Source organism: Simochromis diagramma, unplaced genomic scaffold (assembly GCF_900408965.1).
Source record: "Simochromis diagramma unplaced genomic scaffold, fSimDia1.1 OVJJ01000596.1, whole genome shotgun sequence".
NCBI classification, from domain to species: domain Eukaryota; kingdom Metazoa; phylum Chordata; class Actinopteri; order Cichliformes; family Cichlidae; genus Simochromis; species Simochromis diagramma.
Window position 1 is genome coordinate 17,053,838 of NW_024387245.1, and position 23,310 is coordinate 17,077,147.

Here is a 23,310-nt window from a genome sequence, read left to right on the forward strand (position 1 = left end):
AATGTCACCTCTATGCATTCAGGCAAGGCAATTTTTTAACGGAATGACTTAAAACACACAGTTTAGCTTTTATGATATTTATTCATTATCAGATAAAAAAATACTAAAGCACACAGAATCATAAATTATCAGCATTGTTGAGATGCAACAATGTTCAAGTGTCTATTCTCTTGACTTATCCCTTCTGTCATTCTTTCTTTCTCAAAAACAGGACTGTTTATCGTCTTATATTATAACTAAAAGAGGTCAAAATTCAGCAGGAACCTTCTGGTCACTACCACAGAGCTTCACTGGGTGGGGCTGTTACTCAGGCTTACTGACATTAAATCATCACTCCTGTGTTTTCAGGAACTTGCCTTCATTTGCATCACTGCAACACTAGATGCCTGTCTAAACTATCATTAGATAATATTGTCAGATCTAATCTGAGTATCATCTCAACAAAAGCACACATATAAACACATATAAATGTATATGTGTACACATAAACACAATTAGGGTGTTTGTTTTTATACAATGTTTTAAAAAATATATATTTTGTGTTTAGTATTCATCATCTTAATAATCTTTCCTGTCTTTTCTTTGGATGGACTCCTCCAAATGCATTACTCTGAAGCCACTGTCTGCCTATTAGTACTAAGATCAATAACTGAGACCAGACAAGAATGGGCTACTAATATAATCAAGAAGAAAGAAGAGACGAGCGCGCCAAACACTAGAGTTATCCATAAACATTTCAGACTGCAAGTGCGGAAATATTTACTTAAATGTGATCTCTGCTGTTTGTGCCATGCTGCTGATTTGTAATGTGTCTATTAATGCACTTAAACTCTTACTGAGTATTTTATCTTTCAAGAAATGCTAAAGTTCATCTTTTTTATTCACAACCAAACTCCAGTGTTACAACATCTATATACGCATGAACATTGTACATGTTTAAGGCAACTTATAGCGTTTTGAATAACAACTGCATAATTTTACTTTATCAATGATTTTCAGATTTTCATGACTTGAAAGACGTTGTTTTATGCTTTATGATTGAATACAAGAAGTTGGAAGTAGTTAGCATCATAGATTGACACTAAAAAAACCCATTTTTCTGGCAGCAGAGAACATTAAAAAAAAGACAAAGTTTTTTTCAAGGATTACAACCATGTAGATACACACCTTTCAAAGTCAAGCATTGCTTTTTTTGAGGTACAGAAGGCATCACATGAAAATTATACATTTAATCAAGCTGTGTTGCAGTTTCGAAGTGAAAGTTAAACATCGGAACATTTTAAGAGAAACTGCTGACTTAAAGGGAAGAAAATAGTGCCAAGAAATTTAAGAAAGGGGAAAAAAAAACAAAACTATGTTCACCAGCCATTGTATAAATACATCTAAATCATTTACAATGGTAAAATATTTTCTATAGTTAACAAAATAAAACCTTTAAGTTAAAGAAGAGTAAATACATACAAATGGTGAATAAGGGGCCAGAATGTATGCCCTTAATCTGTGATGCCTTATTAACAAACCCTCTTTGAGGTAGATTGGTCTCCTATTCAGTTTTTAACTCCACACAGGAAATGTCCATTATGTGACCTTACTTAATGTGACAATGCCTGATTGATATGAAGATGAAGCCAGTGAGTGTGGTTGTAGCAGTCATCCGGTACTCACTGAGTCCTATTTGGTTGGCAAATGAGCCTTAGCATTGACCAGGCAGGTTCCGGAGCTTTTTCCACAGAGTAACCATCTCCTTGGGACTCCGTTTGTGAACAAGCAGAACAGATCTGTATGCACAAGGATTTTCCCTTTCTCCTGCTGGGAGGTCAAATGTTAAAAAACCCGGGTGATGGGTTGGAGAAAGCCCGAGTCTGTGCAGGCACATTCCAAGATACACATCATCAATAGGGAAAAGGTGGACCCTCTCAGACACCTCTTTCAAACGTAGTGCAAGTGATCCAGAATACACCACCCCTCCTCCACCAGCATAGGGTGGATACACTCCTTTGTAGAAATTTTCTGGTATGTAGTATTTTGTGGACGGTTCACGGTTTGGCATTGCATTAGTAATCACGTCCCCGATGAACATATCCATCTCAGTTTTCCTTTTTAAAAGTAGCTGTAGTTTGTGCTCCTCCTCGTTCTTGTGCAGATAATCCAGAAGGGCATTTGTTCTGACAAAGACGTCATCGTCCCCTTTGAAAACAAAGATGGCAGTGGGACAGTACTGCTCGAACCATCGCCAGAACAGCAAGTCCTTTAGGGTCAAATTATAAAAAGTATCTCTGAAGTCCCACAGTAGAATATCCCCATACTTCAGGTTCTCTAGCTCCAGGAGATTTTTTAGGTCTGGGTGTGGACCTGTACCTGAGTCCTGCCTTCCAAGAAGAAAGACTGTGCGCACCAATCCACCTTTTTTATTTGATTCCCCTTCCACCAGACCACTGTGTCCCCATGTTTCACGGATTGCCTGCCTATTTTCAAAGTTTCCCACTTGAGATTTGATAGCCATGAGGAGCATGGGAGAGTCCAGATCAAAGCTACTGTTGTCTTTCCTACACATACCAGGTTGGTTGATAAGAAGGGGGTACTCCCTGTAGTACATTGACCTGATAAATGCCCTAATCTGTTCTGGCAGCCTGTTTATATCTTGCATGTGAGGGACTGAACACTTGTATGATGTGTTGTCAGAAATACATTCATTGTTAATCTCTGATAAAAACTTATCTTTGGGCTTTCTCTGTATGCGAGTTGTGTTTCCTGTCAGTAGTGGATTGTGCTCACGGTCCCAAGCATGCTGAAGCTGGTTCCACAGAGCACTGTCCTCCAAACGAAGGTTCCAGAAAGGCCCGAGTGGATGGGAGGCCATAGTTGAAGAATTAGCAGAAATCCCTGGAGCAATATAGTGGAGAGTTATTTTTGGCGGAGCGTAGGAGATGGTGATGAATATGGAGATGCCAATATAAATTAAAAGATGGCCAGTCATCATACAAGGCAGCAGACACAAGCACAGCAGTCTCCCATTGCGTTTGCAGCATTTTCCCATTGCCTGTGGTATACAAATCAGACACACACCTGCACACAGAAAAACATGAGGCTTTCTTTTAAAGATAATAATGCAAAGCAGAGAAAGAAAAATGGCACTGCCTTCACTGTACAGATTTATGCAACAGAACGAGTCTCATAAGAGGTTTTATAGCAAACACTGCCATCAACTCAAGGGAGGTTTTTTGTCTCCTTAGTGATGGTCCAGGGAGGTTTATTATCTGTTCTTCTCTACACATTCACAACATCATCGAATACCTACCTGTCGACAGGTACTCAGCCCCTGTAGGAACAATGTGGAAAATGTATTATGAAACAACAAGGATTATTTGCCTCTTTCATCAGTTACTGCTTCCATATTGTATTTGACTTGAAAAGAATGGCCTATTGATTCTACATCTATCTATCTAATTCCAAGGATGGATGAATAGACTAAACTTACCTGCATCTTTTAGTCTACAAAATACACTTGTTAGAACTGCTACATGTGTTTCCTACAACTCTGTCAAACTCTTACAGGTTTAGGCAATGGACGAAAGAGGAAACACAGAAGTACTTACAAGTGAGGGAACTTTCGTTGGTTATGGCGAGTGGGGAAAAAAGGCACAGTCACCTGTGGTGTCCACTTCTTATTTTAGTTTTAGCATCCGGCCTCGTCATGAGCTGGTTATTAAGCCGCAGCTGTGTAGCACAGTTTGAATTGTAGTGCATCATTTGGTCCTTCAGCGTATGGGACTTTCAACCGCAGCTGAGCAACGTGTCCCAGGTGAGTCCCATGCGCACCGAGCATGCGCTCCTTTGGCTCTTTGACGCTTAAACATAACGAGGGGGGAAAAAAGAACAAAGGGATCCACATGATTTGGTGTACTGTCTCCTGCCAACACATTGATTTTATTTACATGCGTTGCAGGTGTAGAGGCTATTTGCATGATGTAGCCAGATTGTCTGGACCCACCCAACCGCAAATTATAAATGATTAGTGGTTTAAGGTTTCACTTAAGTACACACACACACAAAATATATATATATATATATATATATATATATATATTCTGTGTGTCAGTATGTTTGTGTGCGTGTAGATACAGAGATACAGTTAGTGTACAAGTGTATTATGCAATTTTATAAAGATAATCAAGGTAACACCGACATACCTCCATGCATAACACCCTGTGACGGACACTGCCTCAGACCAATAGAGCACGCGTCTGGCAACAGGTTACGGGCTAAACAGTCGAGGGCTTTGGGGCTAAATCCCCGGATGTGACCAATAGAACCAGTTGGGGGGCGGGGCATTGTGAAGTCTTCTTACGTTTGTTTTGCGTGAAGCAATACATGTTTGGTTGAGCTTTGAATGAGGAGCCATCATCCCGGCGGCTAGGAGGTGGAAAATACATTTCAAAGTATCTCCGGATGAATTCAAAATGAGCAAGCAGGCTTTTTTCACAGGTACTCCAGTGACTGTTAAGCTTCACTTTATCGCGGTGCTGGGTAAGCGTGTTTTTTTTAAACAATGAAAGAGAATTGATTTGTAAGCGACAAAACATGCCACAGACCTGTTTGTCTGTGACACAAAGTAGCAAGGTTGCTAGCAGATTTTTTCGCACTCTTGTTTTTTTTTTTTTTTTTTTTTTTTTTGAGAGGGGGGGGGGGCGAGGTGAAGAGGATAAGGGGGAACTATCAGTCATTCCGAGACAAAAGAAACCCTAATATCTTCACCAATATGTGGCTGAGGGCAAATGACAGCCAGCAATGAGACCAACTCGCCTTTTGTGGCTCGTTGAAGTCTACATCCCCTTGCCATTAAGTAGCGTTAGCTTATTCTTCGAATCGCGTGTGTTATGCAGGCGATCTCGGAGAAGAAGTAACCCAAACAGATCGTTGCAGACATATTATTGTTGCTTATTCCCTTCGTAAGATCCCGATAGGATGCCAGGATTTCGAGTTGACACGAATCAACGAATGGCCAGGAGCAAATAACAAACGGCCTAATCGGCACGTTTTGTTCTCCTGACTCCTTAACTTGCATTGAGACTTTGTGTTCACTTTGAAGGCTCTCACACTCGCCAGCGGCTTGTCCCTGAGATTTTGTTATTTCGAAAAACCATTGCTTCTCTTCAGCATATTAACCACAACGCTTAAGTGATCATTCATGTGGACCAAATAATTGCTTTTCATTGAACTCAATCCGTGTATTGAAAAAGCCATTAAGCTTTCATCCAGTAGCTGTTATTTTGCGTACTGCAGCTAGAAATATTGCTTGGCGTGCTTTGCTGTTTGGACAGTATCAGACAAACACAGAATTAAGCTTGTAGTTAATTATTTTAAGGAAAGGTCTCTCTCTGGAAGCTGCTCTTACTGTAGGAGTCCAAGGGTTAAGCATTAAGTGAAAATAATTCTTAGAAGGAGCTTGGACTTTCAGAGTAACACACTAAGGATATTTATCCCTTCCACCTGGCAGCTAACTTGAGAAATCTGCATCTACCAGTAGTTCTGTCTGGATTTATTAGAGTCCATTGATCTGTTGTGCAGCTGTCTAATCCAAAAGCAATGGAGTATACGTCTTGGCAAGACTGAGTCCGCAAAGAAGATGCATTTTCAAATTTCCTTTAGTAATTCAATTACAGTTGTCTCTGGAGGTCCTGTTTGACTTGCACAGTCTGAGCATGTGTGCTTCCGTCAATAGGCTAGAAAATGGCTCTTTGCAATAAAAAAGACAGGTCTAATACAGGAGGAGGTTACACTTGCAAGTCAAAACTCACATCATTGTCCTGAACTTGGTGTTTAGTGTGTGTTCCACATTTCATGAGCTGTTTTCTGCTTAGTTGCTAGTCCAATTGAGGGTGAGGTTGAGGTTTAGAATTGCTCCACTCAGTTGTAGTGAAGGAGAATATCAGATTGAAAGTCTAAAGAAAAGCATCCTGGAAGCTTAAGAGTTTATCAGGAGTAGGTGGGCCAGCAGGTTTCATCTGAAATTCCCTCTAGGAACCTGCTACTGACCAGGATTAAACAGTCCTCAGTTTCCTTATGATAGGGTAATAACAGGTTTTGGTTACAGAAATGCTATAGATTGCTACCTAAGATGGGTGTTCTTCCCTGTTAAGTAAAAACAATACTTTAGCATAATTATATACCCTTTAGTTGTTTCCAAAGCCGACTATATACTGGGGAACAGGATCAAGTGCACCATCCACCATTTGGAATAACAGATTTATATGGGTTAGGATCCTTCAGAAGTTTAGTATTGATTTGTCTAGAGCTGCATTTGTGTGAACAACATGCATGTGATGCTGAATAACTACATTAGAGACCAAAAAATTTGGTGTAAATAGTGAAATACAAGGGAGCTGTACTAACAAGCAAATCCAGTATACCAGGATGAATTGTGATATTTGGGTTCACTCACTCTAACATCGGCAGTCGGGCTAAGTGGTCACACAACGGTTCCTATCAACTCGATAAGTCAAGCTAGGCTTTTCAAGTCTAGCTATGAGCACATTCACACAGTGGTGTTGGCCACATATGGCACAAACATGCATACATTTACTGGTAGCGGGGTGGCCTATTCTACTTTAAAATAGAAAACTACAATAATAGAAAATATGAAGTGGTCAAAGACACATGTCAAGCTAAAAGTAGCACATTTACTGCAACCAAAGCAGCATTGTATGTGTCTGGTGGGCATTGTATGTAAATGATATAAATAAGAAGTATATTAATGTGTGGTTAGGAAGACTGGAGCAGCACATAAAAACTCTATTTAAAGCCCAGTAGAAAACCAGCAAGTAAGCTTTGTATGTGTAAGTTAGTAGACTTCTCAGCACCACAACTCTGTCATAGAAGCACAGGTTGAGCATTAGCTTGGTAAGATGGATGCAACCCTGGTGGTTTTAGACTGTGTGAGAGCAAGTAACAAACAAAAATATAAACAGAATTTAAACTGGCAGGTAAGTAGAACTGCAAATTTTATACAAGGTCAAGGCTTTATACGAGCCTTAGCGTTCTTTTAGTGTTATATAACTATTTTAAAGGCTAAACAACAACATATAAAATTGCTTAAAAACTGCTAGTAACCACAGGGTATGTCTAATTAGTTGTTGCCAGAAAATGACAAAAGTGAAAGTTATGTTAAGTTAATAAGTAGGCAGTGGGTTTCAAAACTTGGGTTGAACCTAAAGTTCCTCCACTAAGCCCCAAATACTGCTTTGTAATATAGGACTGTCATAAATATAAGTGTTGCTCTGTTGCCTGTACTTGAAACATGTTTCTGTAAATAGTGTATTGGTGGCATTTATTTTTTTTTAGGCTATGTCAGTTAAGTACTCAGATTTTCAAATCAAATGCTGTTCATCATTTCTATATATCTTTAAATAGCCAGTGAAATGACCTGTGAGTGTTGTAGTCCTAAAAATATGTCTCTGTTTAAAGTGTTTGCAAAAGTTAGGTGTTAATGGCTTTAATAAAAAAAACAATATATGAGAGGTGAGAGATGGTTGTTAATACGGATGCATCAAATTTTTGTGCTTCGTGTGCAGTGGGAGAGGTGATAGTGGAAAGCTGTGATACAAATGATTAAAAAAAACAAACAAAAAACTTTAAGTTTAAAAGAAATGCATTCAATTGTTCATCTCACTTAATATTTTCGTGCACAAATGTTAATGTGTGTTTTCTCTGTTTTCTAGGTTTCTTTGGATTTATTCCCCTTCAATACCTATATTTAGTTTGACCTCTGAAGACCAATGCCTTAGTTCTGATCAAACATTACTCGTAAAAGACATACATACGCTGGGTATATTAACAGTGAGTTCAGACCAGTCAACTATATCACTCCCCCAAACCCTTCTTTCCCAACTCAAGACAGATTAAGAGGGGCATCAGAACATTCAACAAGCTACCATGTCCTCCATCCTTCCCTTCACCCCACCTGTTGTGAAGCGGCTCTTGGGATGGAAGAAGACTCCAGCGGGGAGCGGAGGAGCAGGAGGAGGAATCGGAGGGGTTGGGGAGCAGAATGGAGGTGGACAGGAGGAGAAGTGGTGTGAAAAAGCAGTTAAAAGCTTGGTAAAGAAGCTTAAGAAGACGGGACAATTGGACGAGCTAGAGAAAGCGATCAGTACACAGAACAGCAACACAAAGTGTGTCACCATACCCAGGTAAGATGGGGACCCAGAGATCCTGTATTTCTATGTTTTTTTTGTCTCTGAACTGTAGACGCTCATTCACAACAGCTTTGTGCATTAATACATTTATATAAAGCACATGTAAACTTAAATTTTTTTCATTTCCACTGAATGGTTAAAAATGAAGACTACAACCGTGAACAATGCAGTTGCTTCTTTCAGCACTGTCACACTTCCACACAAAAACAAATCTGCTGGCAGCATGGAATGGTGTGCCACAATACCGCAAATTAGTGAGTGCAGTGAGGTATATCAACACACATGAAAGTAAGAAAAAGAGTGACAGGCACCCACACATTTGCAGAAAGAAGTCTCCGTTATGCAACAGTGGGTCCACTTCCCCAATACTTTGTGCCATAGGTTAGCAAGGCAGCAGAAGTGAAACCAGGTTGGAGGAAACAGATGTCCTGCATGCATTGCCAACCAAAACCATCTTGTGCTTGCTTTCATTAGAACTCACTAACCTATATGCAGAACTCGGGGGTGCATATACACCGTCTGCAGAGTTTGCTCTATATTGATTTTTATCTGATAATCTTTGATTGCATCAGCCTTGTGGTCTTCTGCACCTTAAGAATATGAACTGCCTGAGCTGATTTCAGTGTTTCCTTTGAGAACATTATGCCGATAAGTGATCATTCGGATGAATTTGATCGAAAACAGTGAAAAGATTAACGTGCCTGTTCTAGAATTTATCTTTAAAATCTATTCAGAAATAGTTTTGTGTCTTGCGCCAGTAGTTTGCACCATCTCGTCTCCTAATTCTATAAAGTTTATTTTCAAATCAAAGATCTAAATGTTGTTTGAGTAATAAACGTCTCTGGCTTCAAAGGTAGGAGCATAATGTTGTTGTTTAACTGGTAGCATACTTTTAAGTACTTTCAGATAACAGCAGGAGTTACTAATTAAATAGCTGCTTTTTTAATTAGCACTCTGCATTGGCCACTTCACTTCATGAAGCACTTTAAGTCCAGTAAGTTTTGTAGAAATTATGTTATTACAACTCTCAAGCAATAAAGTAAGAGACAACCAAATGTGAATAGCTGTTGAAGCAATGTCCAAAAACTTAAGAATACCTTTGGTATGTAAATCATTCTGCACCAGTTAACAAACTGTTTGAAATAGGGCTGGGCGATATGGCCTAAAATTCATATCACGATATAATCTGAAGCACGTGCGGTAACGATATATATCATGATATATTCTTTTCTTCTGTATAACGTATTTTTCCACACTATAAGGCACACTTAAAATCCTTTAATTTTCTCAAAAATCGAGAGTGTGCCTTATGTGTGAATTCTGGTTGTGCTTACTGACCTCGAACCGATTTTGGCGTGCAGAAATCTGTTAAAAAATGTTTTAGTACAACTTTGGTAAGCAGCACTGCTTGATGGATTGTCAGAGCATTACGGCTGCCGTAGTGAGGAGCTTCGCGGAGTAATCTGGGTCCAAAATTCCATCCGCTTCAGGTCCCAAAGTCAAACGAACACTAAGAGTTAAAAACGGTCTAAATTCTTTCATCTTTAATTAAATCATCAGCGTTGCTGCTTTATTGGGTGTAACAGTTAAGTTTTACATCCATGAAAACAGAGTTTATTAAATTTAACGGAGTTAGAAGTTAACAGGAAGTTAGCTCGCTACTTTACACCTAAACATTTCACACCATGTTCTGACTGAGAGATTTTTGAAACTAATTAAAACGTACAGCTCTGCTACCACTTCCGACATAAATTAAGACAGAAAACTAAACAGCAGTGGCGTTTGCAGGGTTACTGAAGTTGGACTACCTGGTATATAATGTTGTGCTACGTGATTGCTAGCGACACAGCTATGTTAGCATAACATTAGCACAGTGAAGCTGGAGGATGAACGCCAACTTTTTTCCCACTCGATAAAAGTTAACGTGACGGATTCTGGTGGTTAGAGACAAATGCAATCGCATAGCAGGATGCTATACATGGGCCAAACTTCAGTCAGGAGAATAACTGAGATCATTCATCCCCAATACGAGGTTAGTCATTAATATACTGCAACAACATGGGAATAGAGCAGCTGCGAGAGAATTCAACATTAATGAATCAATGTTACGGAAGTGGAGGAAGCGCAGTTTTTGGCTTTCCCCATATTTCAAAAGTGCTTCATCTCTTTGCTATGACTGTCGCCCGCCATGCTTTCGACTAAAACAGGCGCAGCTTGATGACATCATCAACATGCGCTATCGCGATAGACCGATATAGTCAAAATCTCTATCGTATGTCGTTTATATCGCCCACCCCTAGTTTGAAATATGATGAACATTATATGATTAAAAAAGTTGATGGAATTCTATTAAAAAATGAGTTGTGCAGGATGTATAAGTTTGTTACAGTGAAGAATATTCTCTTAATACAGTGCAGTTTTTGCAAACAAGTGAACAAAAAAACAAAAGAAAATGCATCTATTTATTCTTTTCATTCTGAAACTGTTCGCCATAATACCTAGTTCAAATAGTCGCTGGCTACCTCTCTTACATATGGCTTCAGTATATTTCTGTTTGTCACATGAGAAGGTGTTGGAAGTCTCCAGATGAGGTGAGACAAAAAAGTCATGGAAACCCAACAAAGTACACGTGATCACCTTTCATTAATTCACTGAGGATCGGATTATTAGAAGCTTCCCTTCTCAAGTGTTTTATGCAATGTAGTCTTTCTCTCCTTTCTGTCTTAAGCTTCACATTAATTACAAATTATAATTTGGTATTATTTTAGTACCACACTACGTACTTATGCTGACCATAAATCAGCACACTCAGACTGGCCTGTCACTGAATTGATGGGTGCTATTCTTGATCACTCAACCCATTGCTTTCTATTGGTAGTTTTTGACAGATATGGAGAAGAAAAAGAAATGAAAATTCAGATCTAATTTATATCAGGTGTTCAAAGCAATTGGCATTTCAATAACATTTTTCTAGTCCTACATATGTGCTTTAGACTACAGGCCACATTTAACCATACATCCATGCAAGTGTCTTATTCTGTACACTAAAAGCACTTTATCTACCTCTTATCCATGGCCAATTAACAAAACAAGCTCACCTTTTGACTGTGGGATGAAGCTGGAGTATTGGGGTAGAAACCCATATAGTCACAGAGAATGCTGGTCAGATTTACCTACAATATAATGGAGGTGAAACTAGCATGTGTCTGGTTTGGCAGACTGGTGCTTTCCTGCTTTCCTTCCATTTTTTTTGTAACTTAGCCCTCAATTGTGTCACAATTGAGGGCTATGTGAGGTGACCAGAAATGTAAATGCAGCTAATGTGATGGAGTTTGCACTGTATTTCTTTTTTCCTTTTTTGGCCTTGTAGCACAGACAGGTTCACCTTCTGTATTAAGGAATACTAGATGATGTCCTTGGTGGGCAGATAGTTTCTCAGCACTGCACTCTGGTCAGATTTCTGGCTGAGGTCAGACAGACATAATTACATTGCAGTCTTTAATGCATTTGTGTAGATGTACTCTGAATGGATGTGTGTGTATATATATATATATATAAGTTACAGAACTGAGCTCAGTGTTTGTAGCGCCCATACAGTGGTACTGTAGTGCAAAGCAGAGAATCACCAGAATTGCATGTAAAGCTCAAATTACCTTGCAAAAAGTGGAATGTAACACATACAGTACTTTGCAAAAGTTTTAAGGTACCCATCATTTCTTTATATTTTGCTAAGAAAATGTAGAAATATGTGCAGTGATGTATTCAAACATGTAAAAACCTAAATGTAAATACAGTATAAAAGGCAAAAACAGGGTTTGTACAATTGTAGTAGACTTAAACTAACTTAGGCAAGCTTTCTTTAAGTAGTCTTCAGGAATTGTTCTCTTGAAGGACATTCAAAGTTCTTTGGATGCCAGATGTCTTTTGTTTTGTTCTCTGTCTAGATGATCCCTTACCACTTCAATAATATTGAGGTCCAGGCTCAGGGGAGACCAATCAATGACTGAAACTGACAGTTTTCCATTCGAGTGTGTTTGGGATCATTGCCAGACTGAAAGTTGCAGCCCATCAGATGCTTTCCATATGGTATTGTGTGGTGGATCAAAATCTAATGATACTTTTCTGTAATCATGATACAATCAGTTCTTACAAGATCCCCAACACCTAGGGCTGAAATGCAGCCCAAGCCGTCATAGAAGCAAATGCAAAGAAATGAGGGCCAGCACAACATTTTTGCACAGTATTGTATGTGGTTATGTACTGTATTCTAAACAGTGCATCTGAAAGTGGTCTAACTGTTGAGGAAGTTGTCAGAGATTTTCGCTCATCATATGTTGTCATCCATGTCCTGTAAATGAAAAAGACAAGACTTGCATGATGCTAAATGTCTGCTGTTTTCTTCTCATTGAGGAATGTAGGTTAGATTGTAGTTTCTGATATAGAACTGATAAAATCATGATAGTTACCGAAAGACATTTGTTTAGACAGTATGTTTTAAGGGTTGTAACTACACAGCTTGGATTCTTTTAGCTGCATAGTACTTCACATCGCCTCTAATTTCCTTTAAGCTCAAGAAAGTGCCGATAAAGTCTAAGATAATTTTTTTTTTTTCTTTTGGTCTTTTTGTGGGTGGAGTGAAGGATGTGGAAAAAGGTATCTCGAGTATTGCAAGGTGTTTGTAGGTTTCTTTCTGACTGGAGGTAGGAAACACTGTAGCAGCTCTGCTATTTCTGGAGATAGTAGTTGGTGGTGATGGAAATTTTAAATGACAACAGCCTAATGTTTTGCGCATACTTTGGTTAAACTTGCAAGAAGACGCTTTTAAAATACAGTTCTAGTTTTGTGTCATTTATCTCCAGTGATCAATAGGTGAATGGATGAAGATCAAGGGTTCCCAGACAGGGGGCTTTTTGACGATGGACTCAAGAGACATTGTACTTTTGACCTTTTAAGTAGGAAAGGAAGAAGGCAAAGTGCTCTCTGTGATTCTTGTAGTTGTAAAACTATGCAAGTAGGGTGATAAGCTTCGAGATAGAGAACCTTGCACAGACAGGCATGACAATCATTTTGCTCTAATCAGACAACAGGATCTCTCACACAAACTCCTTATGTGCAGATACACATTAGTGTTGTATCTTTTTTTTTTTTTTTTTTTTTCTCACGTCTTGACACACGAAGTGTTTAGTGATTTTTTTTTTTTTTTTTTTTTTTTTTTTTTTTTTTTTTAAATGTCCTCATTCACATATCATTCATGTTTAGATTAATATATTTCTTCACATCACACTTCTCATATGTTTTTGAAAAAAACATGCCCAAATGTGTGGTTTTATTTTATTTTTATTTGTTTGTGTGTTCTTTGCAGTTGTGCATTTTAGCGGCTTATTAGCCACCTAAGTCAAGTAAATGACAATTGGATGCATGCCTGGAATTGTATTATCTTACGGAGCCATTCTGTGTCACCTGATTGCACCACATCACTATTGTCTGATTTGGATTTGTCTTGCAGTCATCTGTCATCTTGTTGGTCTCTTACTGGGAAACTGAAGGTGGAGCTTTTTCCTTCCTTCATGCCATTGAGTTACCAACTGTACATATCTGTGATTTCATCGTACTAATTTGGAATGAAACGCCTCATGTTTACCATCTGTTTGCTTTCATTTTGTATTTTTATTTTTTCTTTTTCCACTTGTGTGCGTGTGTATGTGTATGCATGTCTTTGGTGTGCGTGCCTGTGTGTTTCTGTGTCTGTAGCAATTGCTCAGACCTTTGGGGTCTAGGCTCAGGCCACATGATAGAGCAGTGGGACTCAGCAGGCATGTACGGATATCCTGACCACAGCAGGTGAATATACTCACATGCATGAAAAATACAGTGATCCAACAGATTTACTACATATGTCTTCATTATTGCAAAAGTTGTGCAGAAAAAAGTAATGCCCATTGTTTGTTTGTTTTTTTAAGGTGGGGTCATTTCTGTTGTTTTTGTGTTTTTGTTTTTTAAACCAGATGTAATCACAACTTGTGCTACAACTTTGCATTTATGGTTATTTAGACAATAAGGGAATAATGTAGCTGGTCATTTCCACTGAAAAGCTTTCTTTATAGCTTTTTAAATAATCAACTAGCAGGTAGGCTTTTAAAATAAGGTTTAGCCGTGCAACATATCCAGTGACTTTTTAAAAAATATATATATATTAGTAAGCACTTTCAAACCAGAAACTCCACATGACACAATCACCTTTCATAGTTTCTCAGAGTTTCTTGTGAAGATCTTGGCGCTTTATGAGCTGCTTTTCATCTTCTCTCGCTTTCTCAATTCTCTTAGGTCACTGGATGGCCGCCTTCAGGTGTCTCATCGTAAGGGCCTGCCTCACGTCATCTACTGCCGCCTGTGGAGATGGCCTGACCTTCACAGCCACCATGAGCTGAGGGCCATTGACACCTGCCAGTATGCATTTAACCTTAAGAAGGATGAAGTGTGTGTCAATCCCTACCATTACCAGAGAGTGGAGACACCTGGTAAGGGTCCTTGAGAATTGTGTGTCCTCTTACTTCAAGTACTTTTGGTTCTGGTGTTCAAGATGTCCTTGAACAACCCTATGAGCATGGTAGTCATAGCAAAATCATTGTTTTAGATCTCCTAGTCTCTTTCCGTTTTGTGCTGTTAAAATCAGTCTAAATGTGTTTATATTAGTGTTCATTCATCTTTTTACAAGATTATATTTAGTGGAAAAATGCATATAATTATATCATATTAATTGGTATAACAATTTCCATCTGTACTTGTCAATAACACTTCTTTTCTCTTCAGTGCTGCCACCAGTGTTGGTCCCACGTCACACAGAGATTCTGACAGAGCTTCCGCCTCTAGACGACTTTACAAACTCCATTCCTGAAAACACCAACTTCCCTGCAGGCATAGATCCTCCTAATAACTATATACCAGGTATGTATGTTTTCCTTCATATTTCAGTAGTTTCACTCATTTGTTTAAAGTAACAACTGATCTTTCTGTGCTAACTCTTGAGCTTTAGTTTAGTATAAAAACCTCTTGGCTTTGTTTGGGTTTTAAACAATGGTTGCTGTTAAGAATACACAACTTATTTAATGTTCCTTTTTTACAGACACTCCTCCACCTGGCTATATGAGTGAAGATGGTGAAACCAGCGACCAGCAGATGAATCAAAGTATGGAATCAGGTAGATTAGTTGAGTTTAGCACTTGGAAATATCCTTAAGATTATACTCACATGTAAACTTCTGGATTTTTTTTTTCCTCACACATGCACGTCATTACAGCAGTGTGTTTTACACAGGCAGTGTTTAAAATGCAAATCAGAGTACAACAAGATGTAATGTGTTGTATGTTTTTGTCATCAGGCTCACCAGCAGAAATGTCACCGAGCACCCTGTCTCCTGTCAGTCACGGCCTGGGTAAGAGTGATTTATTGGTTTATTTCTTTATCAGTTATCTTTAGTTTCCTTGGAAATTATCAATAAATGATTCAATGAAAACTTTAAACATTACCACCTTGATTTCTTTCTTTCAGACCTTCAGCCAGTCACCTATAGCGAACCAGCATTCTGGTGCTCTATAGCTTACTACGAGCTAAACCAGCGGGTTGGAGAGACGTTCCATGCCTCACAGCCATCCCTGACCGTTGATGGCTTCACCGATCCCTCCAACTCTGAACGCTTCTGTTTAGGGCTTCTCAGCAATGTTAACAGAAATGCTACTGTTGAAATGACAAGGAGACATATAGGTACAGCATACACTGCCACACACTCAAAAATAACATGGTGTAGCAGCTACTCTGTGTGGGAAAAGCTCTTTTTAAGGATTTTTACAGTGTTGCGGCACTTTAACAATACCTGCACTATGAATCTCAGATTCATTACACTGACGTCTTTGAGCTGTAAATGTGTCTTTACAGAGATTTCAATTGTAAAGGTGCTGTGAGAAATACAGCTTTTTGTTTCTTTTGAGAAATACAGCAGTTCTTTCAGTGATGGCTTTTAAAATCTATCTGATAAAGACATGTTGCTGAATAGGTGTGACTGATTTAAGACTTTCCATAGCACTACGTCCACTGATATTTCACTCAAGTTCAAGCTTTGCTCCAGAGTAAGCCTTTGTGATTTTTTTTTTTTCTGTCTTTTTTTCGTTAGCTTCACATTAATTTTTCTGTGATACATTCTGCAGGTCGTGGCGTGAGATTGTATTATATCGGAGGGGAGGTGTTTGCCGAGTGCCTCAGCGACAGTGCCATTTTTGTCCAGAGTCCTAACTGCAATCAACGATATGGCTGGCACCCCGCCACAGTCTGCAAGATACCACCAGGTTTGTACATGTTTTATTTTATTTTTTAAATAAAGCTGAATGATTCTTATACAACAATTTAAAAAGGTCCTGCCTGGTTTGCTTACAAGATACAGTATAGAAGATATACTTTATTTATCCTAAAGATGTGAATTTTGCAAATGTCTCAGAAAGGTAAAAACTAATCTGGGATCAAAATGAGTATTAAAAAATGTTAAATAAGTAAATGTTTGGCTGACAATATTAGGTAGTAGCATACAATACAGTAAAAAAAAATCTAAGTTTATAAAAAAGTGACTTACCTAGTGTAGTAGAAACAGCATAGCAGATATCAGATGCTATTAAAGTTTCTCAGTAGCAGAAAGTGCAGTACAGTGAAGTAAATCAGTAAGTGTTAAGTGCTGTGACACTGCAGGGTTGAGATAAACTGTTGAGAGATGATTCTCTGCTAGGCAGATGTGTTAATTTGAACACAGTTATGGCATGAACCACAATTTCCTGTGTCAGTCAGTCTGGAGCTGAATCACTCTTAGTAAAAAGTGCACTGCTGCCTGTACAGTAAGTGGTTCAGAGGGCTTCTAACGTGTCCAGTTTGTATCACAGAGGTGGCCTTCCAGATTGGTTTATTTAGTCTGTTGGCGTCCTGACTGATAGAAAATCCCTAGTGTTTTGCTGTACACATTGAAGGATCTCTGCCTTCTCAGGGGATGATAATAATAATAATAATAATAATAATAATAATAATAATAATGGATTGGATTTATATAGCGCTTTTCAAGGCACCCAAAGCGCTTTACAATACAACCTGCTTGTGCCCTTCTTGGGGAAAAAAAACAAACCTTAGTGTTGGTCCTCCTCCAATGGAAGTATCACCAAACAAAGATTAAGACAATGATGGTGCGTGATGGCTGTGCTTTTTGTTTTTTTTAAATGAAAATAGCTCTGATATGTAGATCCCCCCCCCCCCCCCCCCCCCCCCTCTGATATTGATGAAATTGAGCTTGAAGAAAGGGAATACAGTGTGACAGTCTTTTCAGACACTCACCCACACTCTGACTCATCTGTACCCATGTAACTTTGAACATTTCATCCCTGGCCAAAAGAGCAGTGTGAACGCTATCATTACTGAAGCACACAGTGGTACTGAAATGCACCACAAAGATCTTTTGAACTTTCAGGGGTCAGATTTGTAAGGCTTGTGTAGAATAATTCCTAACATGCAACACACCCACTCCTCACAATGGTTCAGCTTGGTACCTACAAATATATCACAACTGTGATCTTGCTAATTATAATATTCAGCTTACCGGTTTTGGAAATGCACATTTATTTAATTTGTTGTTAATTTGGCTTTATTTTTGTAAAATGTTACATGTGCACAAGTGTGAAAAATTAAATGTCCTCGGAGTATTTGCATTAACTAAATTAAATCTTTCCTGGTGGGGGATTATTAGTCCCACACATCATTTTGTTCGTTTCCTTTTTCTAATGTATTTTTTTCTGTTTTGATAGGCTGTAATCTGAAGATTTTCAACAACCAGGAGTTTGCCGCACTGCTGGCCCAGTCAGTAAATCAAGGGTTTGAGGCTGTATACCAACTAACCAGGATGTGCACCATCAGGATGAGCTTTGTCAAGGGCTGGGGAGCTGAGTACAGGTGAATTTGTCTCTGAAGCACATGTTCTCTTACACTGCCATCCATAATGAATGGAGGGCTTTCTGGTCCCCATCAGACCAGAGAGTTGCTCAGTAAAACTCAGTAGTGTTGTCTCTCTCTCTCTCTCTGTGGACTGCTCAGGAATATAGTGTTTGCAATTTCTGAGCTGTTTAATTCATTTATTTTTCTCTGTAAACTGTTAATGCTGCAAATGTTGGCATGACTCTGATTGCTAACAATATTTTTCTGGTTCTATGAACTGAAAGGCTTAGGCCTACCTTCCCTTTTTAAAAACAACTTTTGGTTGTAATTTTGTGTACACATCAGTGTCCATCTAAGTTCTTTATGCACTAAAAATGAGCTTGTGGGTAGAGGCCACATAAGTGTCACAAATAGTTGTGACAAAGCTTGTGGTTCCCTTCACCTCTGCACATTTTGCTTGCCATGATGTGATGGTTGAATAGTCAGCAATAGAAGTTGTATTAGTTCTCAAGATGTTCTAGGGGGACTTTTCTGAAGCTATTGGACTGTTTGTGCATGAAAAAGACTGTAGCTTCCCTTAACACTGACTCATAGCTTGTATACCTTCAAGTTAATGGACTGAACCTAAGTAAATTAGTCTTAAGGAGAAATAGTGAATCAGCAACCTAACTTGAGAAAGTGATGAAGGACTTGAAATTCAAATCTAGGTACACTCTCACTCTCTATTGCGGTGTCAGCAGTATATCTTACATGCAGGTTGTAGAGAAGCAGCTCGTGCAAGATTTTAAGTCGTCATAGTTTGTGTGTGCACATAAAATGTTAAGTTTTTAGGAGCTAAATGCATGGAACATCATTAACAAAGGATGAGGACTGACTTTTTGCCTTACTGCTCCCCAGTGTTCAGTGGAAGGTAAAACGGGTGCTTTTTACACCCCAAACAGTTTTGTATTTAAACAGAGTAGTAGTTGGTTGGCACGTCCCAAACAGACTGTGAGTGCACTAAAGGCATCCTGCCAAGAATAACACACAATGTAACAGTCTTGGACAAACTGCAAACTCAGATTTACATTTTAGTATTTTTAATCACACGTAAGAAATCTCATAATAATGTTTAACATACTGGGTTTTTTTTTTTTTTTGTGCTTTAAAAAATAAAAAATGAATATTGATATGAAATCCATCTATAAATGCTGCTTATTATCAATAACAAATCACATGAAATGCTACTTTTAGCTACTTTTGTCCCATACCCATGTGCTATATTTTTATCCTTGCAGGCGTCAGACAGTCACCAGCACCCCTTGTTGGATTGAACTGCATCTCAATGGCCCCCTCCAGTGGTTGGATAAGGTGTTGACCCAAATGGGTTCACCCTCAGTGCGCTGCTCTAGTATGTCCTAAACAGTGTCCTGCTTTTGCAGATGCAAAGTCAGACATTTCAGTGTTTGAACAGTGTATCCTAAAGGAGAGCACCATGCAGTCTTAAGTGATGTACAAACAACAAAACAAAAACAAGAAGAAAAAAACCCCCACACACATTGGACCCGGAGGACAAGAGCTTGACGTCACTAATTGACAATAGTGGTTTGTTAAGTGATGCCACAATAGACCCTGACTCTGTTGGAACAACTGACACATTCTAGTTCTCATCAAGTGAGATCACCTTGCAATATCAAAATGACAAGAGAGTGATGTCCTATTGGGCGAGCCTACATTTGTGCTCTGATCTGAAAACCCAAAGCAGGACAGAGCTTTATTATCCTCCTCACTGACACAGCAACAGCTGCTTCGGGGATCAAGCATGTGACCTTCTACTTGCTGGACAGTCTGTCCAACTACTCGTTCAGATCGCATCTTCACTACCTATTTACCACAGCACAACTTTGATCCCATGTCAGTATTTCCGTTTACACGACGCTGACTAACAGTACTACTGCCACTCCAGGCTCACAATCGACCAAAGCCAACTTCACATCTTCATTTACTGGCGACCAAACTTCCATTTGATTTGGGATGCTCCTCTCTTCTCCCAGTCAGTCATGTGCTGTTGTTATCACTGACCTCACTATGTTGGAATGCAAAGTCTTCTGCTCTTAAAGGGGTTTAATTACTCATGAACCCCATCTTCGCATTTTCTCATGCACACAAACCATATGCGCTTTTCTTTTCCTTTGTTTTCATAATGATAAAGTGTCTCCTCTTTATACGAAGCGTGGACTGGTTGGTGAGGAGTTTCCATTAAATAGTAGTAGTCATCACTAACCACCTAGTGTAGATGATTGGAATTAAAGTTGAGGATTACTTGAAGCAAGTGTCTACAATATGTCACACTAGGCCAAAATTTGTTCCTCCCATGCACCCTCTCTTACATTCTCCTTATTTTATTCCACAGTTACATCAGCTTGTTTGTGAAGAGGAGCTCTGTATAGACTTTGAGATGCACAGGCTTAAGATTAAACACAAGGCTTCACTATTGCTTACGTCTAACAAGAGGAAAAGATAAACACCTATTCCCTATGTTTCACATTTGTGGAAGAGGCATAAATCTCTGCAATAGTGTATCATTATTGACATTTTATCAGTAAGTAAAGTCCTGCAGTGTTGGACTGTAATTAACAAGCGTCCTCTATTCTGCACTTGCACTATCCTAAATTAAAAATGGTTGCCTTTCATGTAAATTATAGCAAGGTATGCTTTTAAATCGAAAATATAGAAGTGTTGAAAAGCCCACTCGATTCAAGATAATCACAGAAGAAGATTATTATTTTAGACTATTTACTGTAAAGATTTGGGCCCTTACATTGCATGAATTGGTGTTCATTTGATTTGAAAAATGAATAAATAAATAAAATTTCCTATCCGAAAGCCAGCTGGTACCGACATTGGCGTTTGAAAGCGTTTAAGTATTCAAGCTTTAAGTACTCCACAAGCTAGTTACTCTACAGTTATTTTCTTTACTTGTTTCCTTTAGCTACATTTTGTATTTTCCGAGTATTTTTTACATATAAATATATTTAAAATCTTTAAAGCTTTCTTCCTTTTTATTAGAATTTATTTTTTTTAGAACATACCTTCAGTTTGAAAATTATTACAGCTTGATGACTATTTGTGTGTGTGCGTGTGTGTAGCATAGGATATACCATTATCACTGAATTTACCACTTAAAGCACATTTAGTTATCATTGCGCTCAATGACTGACATTGTCCTAATTGATACCTTTCTTTTTTCAACGTGTGAAATTTGGAGACTTTCACCATATTTAGGCTCTTACAGATGTCATCTTAGTGATACCAGTATTTCATCTCAGAGTCTGACCAAAGATCGGCTTAATCTTTAAATTCACCAGTGTCTGTTTGAGCTCCACAATTAAAGATGAGCATTTTGTGGTTAAGTACCACAGCTATTAGAAAAATTAAGGTGTTTCGATGACTAAATAACTGACCTTTTGGATATTGATGTATAATCCAACCGCCTCGCAATGGAGTATACAGCACATGGTATTAATTAATATAGCTCTGTTGCTGAAAGGTGTATTTGTGGAGTTGAGATTCCAGTGTGCAGTGAACAAACTGCATCAAAAGCTGAGTTCTGTAATTCAACACATGCACATTAATTAACAATGAGTGTGTTTACTTGCACACGCGATACTAAGTTGAAGTCTCTGTACTGTAAGTGAATTCTTTACTTGGGATTTTAAGTGGGACATGTAAATATATAATAATGGGACTCACTTGCCTCATTGTTGTGGCTCTTGCTGTCACATTCCCAGTATCCTCATTTTACATTCTCTAAATAAAAGAGCTGTTGTTGGTGTGCACGTAAACACATTCCCATTTTCTACTTGATCAGTGATGCAGATGTGACATATTATTATTATTATTATTGCTATTATTTTATTTTTTAAGTAAGGACACCAAAATGAAGGTTTAGCTTCTCACATAATGAGGGCCAAGACATGAAGTCCAGAAATCCTAGTACATGATACATTATTGCATATTCAAAGATGTCAAAATTCAGTAGGTGGGTTTTAGAGCGCACAGTTGATGGATGACGTCTGTCATTAGGCAGTGTACTTCATTGCCTTTATTTTTATCTTTACTTTAGAGCCCTGCCTGTCTTTATACTGGTTTGACCCAGGCAAATGTTGACCTATACTTCTTCACCTAACTAATGCTCATCTGTAACCAGACTAAAACCAGCTCAATGTGGTAAATGTTGTTTATCTTTTTGTTATTTATCTGTCAACCTGTCTTATATTTTCTTTTTTTATTTATTAGGGAAAATGTTGACTGGAAGTTCTAGCCAGACTTTCCAAATGTTAAAGTGACGATATCATGGTGTATTAGTGCTAACCCACGTTTGTTCTATGCAGAAACATTGATAAGGTTTTTTTTTCTTTTCATTTTTTTTCTGATGGCTAGTCATACTGTTTTGTGCGTATTGCCGGGATCCAGCAAAAGCCTTCGCTTCTATTTGTTTTTAAGTGCCACCTAAGACTTTAGCCTGCCCTAAAAATTACCAGCTCTCAGAGGGAAGATGAAACCAAATAAGGTTTCATGAAGGCTGATTCAACACATTCTGAAAATCCACATTCCTATTTAAGGATCACGTGTTGTATTATTATTATTATTTCTTTTTGTTTCCTGATTGTGATGACAATTGTGTATCTTCAAATAAGCCTCTTTCAGGTGAATCGTCAAGAAGGTGGTTCTTTGGAGACAGTGAAGTTTCTACATGTCACTAGTGATGTGTTGTTATATAGTTGTACTTTTGTTTTTATCATACATGCTGTTCCTTTTGCTTGCTGTCAATGGAGCATATTCACTTAGACAGTCTCTTAGAATTTCTGTCTTTTCAAACACTTCACTTCATAGGCTTTCCAACTACCTTGCATATACAACTTCTTACAGTGTACACTAATAAAGCTGTTTTAATTCAACTGAAAATAGTGTCTTGTGTTGCATTGCAAATAGTTCTAGCCTTTGTTAGGCTGAGTGTTCTACATAAATGAATAAAGCTCATGTTGGTGTAGTCATCAGTTAAAACTGACAGTTTACCTGGATTTCTTTAATTTAAAATACTGTCCTTTATGGTGTTTTCGCTCTCGGCATAAACAGGCTGGTTCTTTTACCTTCAGAGCTGCCTTAATTCTTCTTG

At 38.4% G+C, this 23,310-nt stretch overlaps 2 protein-coding genes across 8 annotated transcripts; one reads left to right on the forward strand and one right to left on the reverse strand.

Annotated features, from left to right (window-relative positions):
- Window positions 1-1,075: 1,075 nt before the first annotated feature.
- LOC120714128 (N-acetyllactosaminide beta-1,3-N-acetylglucosaminyltransferase 2) lies at window positions 1,076-3,710 on the reverse strand. 3 transcript variants are annotated; one of them, XM_040000183.1, is made up of 3 exons: window positions 3,597-3,692; window positions 3,299-3,319; window positions 1,076-3,066 (listed from the first exon to the last, which is right to left on the reverse strand). In XM_040000183.1, the coding sequence occupies exon 3, from the start codon at window positions 3,035-3,037 to the stop codon at window positions 1,694-1,696; it is 1,344 nt and encodes a 447-aa protein (XP_039856117.1). In that variant the 5' UTR covers window positions 3,038-3,066; window positions 3,299-3,319; window positions 3,597-3,692; the 3' UTR covers window positions 1,076-1,693. The 3 variants fall into 3 exon arrangements, with proteins under 3 accessions (XP_039856117.1, XP_039856119.1, XP_039856118.1); XM_040000185.1 differs by having other exon boundaries at window positions 3,299-3,324; window positions 3,596-3,686; XM_040000184.1 differs by lacking the exon at window positions 3,299-3,319 and having other exon boundaries at window positions 3,597-3,710.
- smad2 (SMAD family member 2) lies at window positions 3,700-23,099 on the forward strand. 5 transcript variants are annotated; one of them, XM_040000180.1, is made up of 11 exons: window positions 3,700-3,802; window positions 7,719-8,189; window positions 13,947-14,036; window positions 14,520-14,713; window positions 15,006-15,140; window positions 15,319-15,393; window positions 15,574-15,627; window positions 15,744-15,956; window positions 16,397-16,534; window positions 18,026-18,170; window positions 19,430-23,099. In XM_040000180.1, the coding sequence occupies exons 2-11, from the start codon at window positions 7,933-7,935 to the stop codon at window positions 19,551-19,553; spliced, it is 1,425 nt and encodes a 474-aa protein (XP_039856114.1). In that variant the 5' UTR covers window positions 3,700-3,802; window positions 7,719-7,932; the 3' UTR covers window positions 19,554-23,099. The 5 variants fall into 5 exon arrangements, with proteins under 5 accessions (XP_039856114.1, XP_039856115.1, XP_039856116.1 ...); XM_040000181.1 differs by lacking the exon at window positions 3,700-3,802 and adding an exon at window positions 4,356-4,527 and having other exon boundaries at window positions 15,319-15,381; XM_040000178.1 differs by lacking the exon at window positions 3,700-3,802 and adding an exon at window positions 4,357-4,527.
- The last annotated feature ends 211 nt before the right edge of the window (window positions 23,100-23,310 follow it).